Source organism: Anarrhichthys ocellatus, unplaced genomic scaffold, assembly GCF_004355925.1.
Source record: "Anarrhichthys ocellatus isolate YVR2014 unplaced genomic scaffold, GSC_Weel_1.0 scaffold2048, whole genome shotgun sequence".
NCBI classification, from domain to species: Eukaryota; Metazoa; Chordata; class Actinopteri; order Perciformes; family Anarhichadidae; genus Anarrhichthys; species Anarrhichthys ocellatus.
Window position 1 is genome coordinate 1 of NW_022282022.1, and position 7730 is coordinate 7730.

The 7730-nt window shown below is 38.5% G+C and overlaps 1 protein-coding gene across 1 annotated transcript; it reads right to left on the minus strand.

Moving 5' to 3' along the window:
• Nucleotides 1-207: 207 nt before the first annotated feature.
• Nucleotides 208-6300, minus strand: LOC116378084 (gastrin-releasing peptide receptor-like; the record flags this gene model as incomplete). Its single annotated transcript, XM_031839899.1, has 4 exons — nucleotides 208-456; nucleotides 777-911; nucleotides 2715-3033; nucleotides 5974-6300. Coding segments are annotated over 4 exons (1030 nt in total), but the record flags the coding sequence as incomplete, so codon positions are not given.
• Between the last annotated feature and the right edge of the window lie 1430 nt (nucleotides 6301-7730).

The window sequence follows — 7730 nt, forward strand, 5'->3', positions numbered from 1 at the left end:
TCTCTCTCTCTCTCTCTCTCTCTCTCTCTCTCTTTATAAAAGTGCAATATTCAAACATTGGAGTACCCCTTTTGGTACAATAACTCAACTATATATCTTTATGCAAGGTTCTTATGATCAAACTGTTTTGTGAAAACATACAGTACAAATAGTAATGGGGTCACTGACTCAAAAGCAAAGAAGCAAAAACACACAAACGCACGTCCCTCACATGCAATCCTCCGGATAGACCTGTCTCAGGTTGATCATGCTCAGGCCGGAGTGACGTGTGTTGCAGACATATGTCACATGCATGTTATGAGTGGGGCTCTCTGAGCAGCTGCACAGCTGCTGATTGAACTCCTTCTGGAAGTTGTCACTCAGGAGGTAAAGGGCAAATGGGTTGAGGCAGGCGTTGGTGGAGGCCAGGATATGAGCGACGACGCTGCACACAAAGTGAACCAGGGAAGTGTCCACCTGGTCGTAGAGAGGTAGGGTGGAGGGTTGGGAAACATTGGTTTGAATGATGAAGAGACATAGAGGTTGTGATTTTTAGGAGCTAAAATATGATACATTCATATTACGTGGTTAAAATAGTATATTACAAATTACAAGTTAAACTTATGTGAAACTTAAATGGCAGTAAAATAAATGGTAAAGACGATGATCCAGTAGACAGAGATCAGAATAAAGACACAAATCTTTTTGTGAAATAAACAGATACAGATAATAACTGTTACACACCGAGTGGATAGAAACACATAGAATAAACATGTGGTTTTTTTTGTGCAGCCTACCTGCGAGTAGTGATAGGAGCGGTATAAGTAGATGACGTGACAGGGAAGCCAGCACACTGCAAAGAGACCAACAAACACCAGCACTGTCCTGGCTAAGCGCTTTCTTGATTTGACCTGTTGGGTGTAGAAAAAACCCTGTCAAAACCAAAGAACAATGCTGGCATATGATAGACATTAGTGTTTTAACATTTAAGTGTATTTTTTCCATAGGTGGAGGAGGTGTTTAGATCTTTTTACGTAGTCCTGCATTCAAAATTCTACTTAGTATCAACAGCAAAATGTACTTTGTACTCAATCTACTCAAATGTAAAAGGGCTCATTGTGAAGCAGAATTACCTCTTTCAGTATCAGTTTTTTATATATTGGATTATTTGTGTGATAGAAAGAATAACGTATCATAGTAGAGATATTGATTATGTAAGTATTAAATATGAGGTCATGAATAGCAGAACCTTGGATCACATGTGTACAGACTGGTTCTATCTGGTGAGTAGAGACACACTGGGTCTACTCAGATGATATCTCATATAATATATTATATAAGGGTATAGGATAAAATAGGGACATATTAAGGTTTTTCTTTGAAGTCTTTGGTGGAGACTGTACCCATGTGTGCTATCTGTACTCAAGGCTTCTCTGATTTATGGACTGTAATAAAACGTATACGCAACTCAGGTCAATTTGGCCTGAACAAGTTTTATTCTTTTATTCGTACAAGAAGAACACGTTTTCTTCATCAATTGTTATTATCATTACTGATGTATTACTGTGTAAGCTGCATTTTCATGTTATAGCTGGTGGAGGTTAAGTTACTAGTAAATAATTTATGTACCGTTGGGTTGCTTAATCTGTACCATATTTATAAATATATTGCCTGTTCTGAAAAATTAATTTGAATACTCAACTAAAGTACCTCAAAATTGTACAGTATTTCAGTTAATGGACATAGTTACTTACCATCACTTATTTATGCATTATAATTATAAGTTTGTATTCTCTTTATTCCAGAATATGCTTTCAATTTGAGAGCATGACTCATTTCACTTCAGATTTTGATTCGAAACCCTGTCCACAAACTCAAATAGCCGCTGCTTGCGCTTGGATTTTGGCTAAAACTGTGTGCTGCACTCAGATGTATGAGAGATTACAGATTCTCTGCGGGCTCCAGCTTCGACCCTTCTCCTCACACGTGGGCTGCGTCTGTGTGCTCATGAAACGTCTGCTCTTGGATTGAATAGTTTTTGTGCAACAACCCCGTCAAAATTCCCCAGGTGTAGTGTTGACCAATGAAATGATCTTGCCCTGCTGTTAGTTTGTAGACTATTTCATTAGTTAAGTTAAATCCACAATGCTAATTCATGCAGTGTAAAATGGCACTCAGTGCCCTGTCCTAGAGCTGCTGTGTGTAAACGTTATTTTTTGTAGATAACAGCAGACTGTGATGCACTGCAGAATGATTTACGTTTTGTTTTTGTTATGTGTATGAACTGCCTCACAGAGATTGTATTGAAACGATGCAGCTTTTTATGTCATAGACTGTTATAGTCTGTTTTTTGAAAGCCCTTTGTAAATAAAATGTGAGTTCAGATTTGTCTGAGTGCTTGTATTAATTGATGAAAAAGTATTCATGTGCAGTAATGGTGATCGGATTGAATCATGGGGCCAGTGAAGATTCACACTTCTAATAATACACAGTGCACCTTTAAAAAAAAAAAATCAAGCATCTAATGACCAGGGCTCTAGCTTCCATTAAGGTCACTGAGGTTATGCCATTGGTATTATTTCTGGGTATTTGGGGGATATAACCGTAGTGAATTCCATGCCAAGTTTTATAAAACAATCAACACATAATGGTTAGGTTTCAGTAGATTAAAATGGTCTCATGACCTCAGTACATCACCGAGCTACCGCACTAGGGATGGTAGTTTGAACACTGGCCTGCACAGTCAGGTTTGAGGCGCTCCTCATCAGGCTCCGGGCGATGAATGTGTAGTACACAGATATGACCAGCAGGGGCATGATGTAGAAAATGAGGAAGGAGGCCATGGAGTGGATCTTGGGGTGCAGTTCCCTTGCATGGGCGCAGGTGACGAAGCTCTCATTGGTGGAGGGGACGTTGAAGGTGTGGAGGTCAGAGAAGACGGCCTCGGGGATAGCCAGGACCAAGGAGAGGAGCCAGATGAGTGCCACACGCAGGACAATGCAGGTGGTGGTGCTTAATGTTCGCATGTCCAGGGGCTTCACGATGGCCTTGTACCTGATGGATGTGGAGATATAAGTTGGATGGATAGATAAAGGTGTTAGCACAACGTGTTGGTGTTCATTTTGATACGACGCTGATGAGAGCAGTGAAACAATTCTTTTAGCAATCGGTCAACCCAAAAGTTTTTCTGAATGATGTCTGGAAACTCAATTTAAGAATAATGTGTAAGTTGCAAGTTAATGGTAATGGATTACTGTTATTGAGAACGTTTTTTTTAAGTCTGACACTTATTTTGGGTCGTCTGCGTTAATCATGTTCATGTTTTGGGACTATAATCCCCAATGTGCTTTGGGGGATGTAAACAGAAAGTGGCTTATTGTAACTCATTCGGTAGGTTACAACTTGAGACAGTTTTTTAAAAGATTGTAATTGTTGACATTCGGGCAAATTGGCACAATTGAAAGTGTAACCAGAATAATAATTTAATCTGGATCTTAATTATTATATTTTGGAACTATGTTACTGTCCCCTTAAGTGAGGTTGACAGGTGGTCACATAGCCGCTTTTTCCTCTGTACACAGAAAAGTGCTAGGAGAGTCAATCTTATCCGTACTAGACGATCTTTGTGACTCCATGCACAGAGATCGATAGAAGTGATAATCTGTCTCTTAATAGAGGATCTTTGTTTGAGTATGGTAGGAGTTGTGAGGAGAAAAGAAGATTAGTTCGATTCCGATAGAATAAAGTAAACAACTTTATATTGAATGTGGAACGACGAGTCATTGAAGAGCTGCAGTTTCGCCTGGAGATTCTTAGAATTTTGAACATTTGATGTCCCGGCTGGTTTTTTTGTATAGCTTCTTCGTTGGAACCAGAGGTGTCGTCCATCCACCGTCCTGCCTGCCACCACTCACCCCATCTCCATTCATTTTACGGTCTACCTTCACCTGAGAGGAATCTTCATCTCAATCGGACATCACAGTTCACTTGGACTCCATTTCGCTGGACATTGTTTGTGCACAGAGGGGGCGGTAGGACATTTGAGAACTAAGCTCTTTCTTTCATAATTTTTTCAATTTAATTTATTCCTGAGATCTCAGAGGTGTTTTTGATTTTCATATTACATGCTTGGACACTTTTTGATGTTTGGAAATGTGGAATTGTTGGAGAATGGATCATCATATTGTGTTCTAATTAAACCTGTTGTTGGTTGCGTAATTCGGGGTGGATATTTCTTGTCTGTGCAGCAGTCAGACGAGTGACCTATTAACCAATCTCCTCATCAAACCTAGATTAGATTTGATAATTCCCCTATTTTCTGTTATTCTGCACTGTCTCTAAAGCGACAGCTGCAGGGGGGTTACAACAGTATGCCAAAAAAGTTATATGCAGTTCATGTTTCCAATGTACCCATGGATGTACAGATATACATCACTGAACAACTTAAATACTGAAGAAAACTTAAAAAACGTGATGATTCTCAGCCAAGTTCTGGGGTTATAGGGACCAAATCATGCATTCCACAATAACATATATATAACACACTGAATTCAACAAGTGGTGAAATTCTGGAGCAGGTGTAACATTACCGGGTGTGTTGCTAGTTTCATATGTTTCATAACTGAGATATATTAGTGAAGACCCATCAACAGTCGCATCACCAGCAGCCTCGTTGAGCACCTTCCTGTTGTTGCAGCATTCAATTCAGATTTCTTGGGATTGTTTTGATGAGTTTTTTACTACCTGTAACTGCGAATGAGGGACCAAGATACATTTTTCAGATTACAGATATATGCATGTTTATGTCTGTGACAAGTTTACAGGTTACAAAGCGATTTTACTTTTTAATTTCACCTTATGCCACAGGTATAAGGACGGCAGGATTACAATTTATTTCTTTAGTTAATTCATAATTAAAGAAATAAAATGTAAATTAAATACACAGGATACAGCTCACCAGTATTCCCATTTTCCCATTTTTCTTTTCATCTTTTCATCTTCTTTTATAACAGCGCAAAGGTCTGACTGTATGTGAGGCAATAAGGGGTTCCTGCCACATTGGTCGAGAGAAAAAAACACAACAAGTGGTCAAAGATGGGAAATAATGAGAGGAAGAACAGAAACACGTATGCTAACCGTGAATTAAAGCATCCTGGAACACGTTTTTAAAACATTATACAACTACACCACAGACTGATCCAGCTCCGCTGTCACAAGGAAAGATACAGGAGAACATTCCTGCCCTCTGCTATAACACTTTACAATAAATCACCTCAGGCCAGATCATCATCCACATAATTACACACTGCTACACTGTCGTTTGCTGGGGTTGATTTTTAATTTTTGCACTACTGTTTTTCACCTAGTCAGTTAATTTAACACTATTCTATTTCATTATACTGTGCATTTTTGTTGTTTTATCTTATATATTCTATATTTTGATATTTAATTTGTCCTACTCTGTTATTCTATTGTATATATTGTGCATTTTTTAATACTTAATATTTTTGGTTACTCTGTTACTTTGCTTCTTGGTGTGTCTTGCTGCTGTAACATACAAATTTCCCCCTGGGGATGAATAAAGTGCATATCTATCTATCTATCTATCTATCTATCATTCAAGTTTTTCACCCACAGCCAATGATTTTAAACACATTGATATCCCCTAAACAGGCAAAGGTCTTCTTTATAACAACAAACTTTTGAAATTAGAAATTGACAGCAATGAATCTCTTGCCTCTATCAAGCGCGCACTTGTCAGCAGCCTTGAACAGAAGCGCACAGCTCCCTCGTGCGTAATACTCCCCCTGATCAATACACAGTTGCATTGTTGCTTTACATTGTGGTAATACAACATTTAGATTGTACATATTGCCTGTGACTATCTTCATAATGTGAGAAACAATAGGACGTTTGGCTAATTAGGCTGCTATATAGGCTATTTTAAAGTGATTACAGGTCAATAACATGATTAGAACAGAAACCGTAGCCTACCTGTCAGCAGCGAGAGCAGTGAGAGTGAACACATGCACCCCAACAGAGGTGAGCTGAATGAAGGGGATGACTTTACAGCCCACTCTCCCGAACAGCCACTCCTCATAGCGGCTGGCATCGACTGGAGCCCAGGTCACCAGCAGTAAAACATTCCCGAGTGCGAGACTGGACATGAAGATATTGGGCACATTGCGGATGTAATTGGCAGAGCAGAACGTCTTGATGAGCGTGATGTTACCGATTAGCCCCAAAACGCTGATCGCACCGTAAACTGAAGCGATGACCACACGGGTGACCCACATCGTCTGTGCCTTTAGAGCTGTGACGCTGTTGGCACAAATGCTCCACCTCTAACTCCTACTTCTTTCACTTTTTTTCTTAACGATTAAATGTTAACCTATAGAAGCTATGGAAGGGCATTTACGTCAGAAAAAAAAAAAAAAAGATGAAAACTGAATGTAAGTTACCTACACTTTATAAATGATCTTATTAATCATTAATAATTGGTTTGTAATATATATATAATACTTAATTTAATACTTTCATACTTAATCCATCATTTATAAAGTATGAAAACACGATCATGAAACACATAATAGACGAGCTTATTAATGAAGAATAAAACATTTATAACTGTATTTATGAATTGCATACTAATGAGTGTTAATGTAGGAACAATGCTTTATAAATGATGAATTAAGTGTTTACTTATACTCAACTAATGCTTCATAGTGTGTAATTATTATAAAGTGTTACCAAATTATCCCCTTGGTAAGTCATAATTATGAGATATAAAATAGAAATTATAATATACTTAAACACAACAGTCATAGAAGCAGCTCTTTGGAATAGGTTACCCTACATTTGACATATGAAACAGTTTGAATATTACTGCAGTTATTGGACGCTGAAGGTTGTTCTTTATTCACTTCATGTCGAAAATCTGGGTAGTTGTCATAACTGAGTGGCAACTCCAAGTAACAGTCACATGTGTGAGCATCAGGTCTTCTTTGAAATCCCTGAAGTTGTCAGTGATGCTCTTTCCTGTGAACAAGTCTGATCCTGTGCAAAATCAAAGGAAAAGGGAGAGGTGCTGGGTGTCTCTCTCTCTAAGACAGGGGTGTACAATTCATTTTCTCAAGTGCCACATTAGAACCAGGGACTGTTGTGGAGGGCCGAACCAATAGACTGAACTCAATCCTGCTCAATATTATTCCACCTCTTTATAAAAAGCAGTAAATTGTATTGTTTTGATAAGCTGTGAGTGGTAAGAGTAAATGTTATGATCAGTGGTAGAATGTAACTAAGTATATTTGCTCAAGTACTGTACTTAAGTACACTTTCAAGGTACTTTACTTACTTGAGTATTACCTCACTTTCTGTTTTTCAGTTCAGTGCGAAAAATCTAGTCTGTGTTGGGCTTGACATGTGATCGTCAGTGAAAGAAGATCTGTGTCTGTATTTGTTAAACTTCATCACGGAGAATGTTTGTTCACATATGTAGGAAGATCCAAAGAGAACCAACATCTTCTGATGTTGCTTTTGCAGCTTAGTTTAGCAAAGCCTCAGAGGTCCGTGCCCGCTCTGCATCAATGTTTTTCGTCTCATAATGGGGATTCAAATTGTAATCCTTAAACAAATGTTGGCATGAACCAAGATTAATATAGTAAAAGCAGACTGTTATTGTTACAAAAATGTATTTGACCAAGACTTTACTGCAGGTACAGCAGCAGTGTTTACTGAAACCCGCTAGTTAG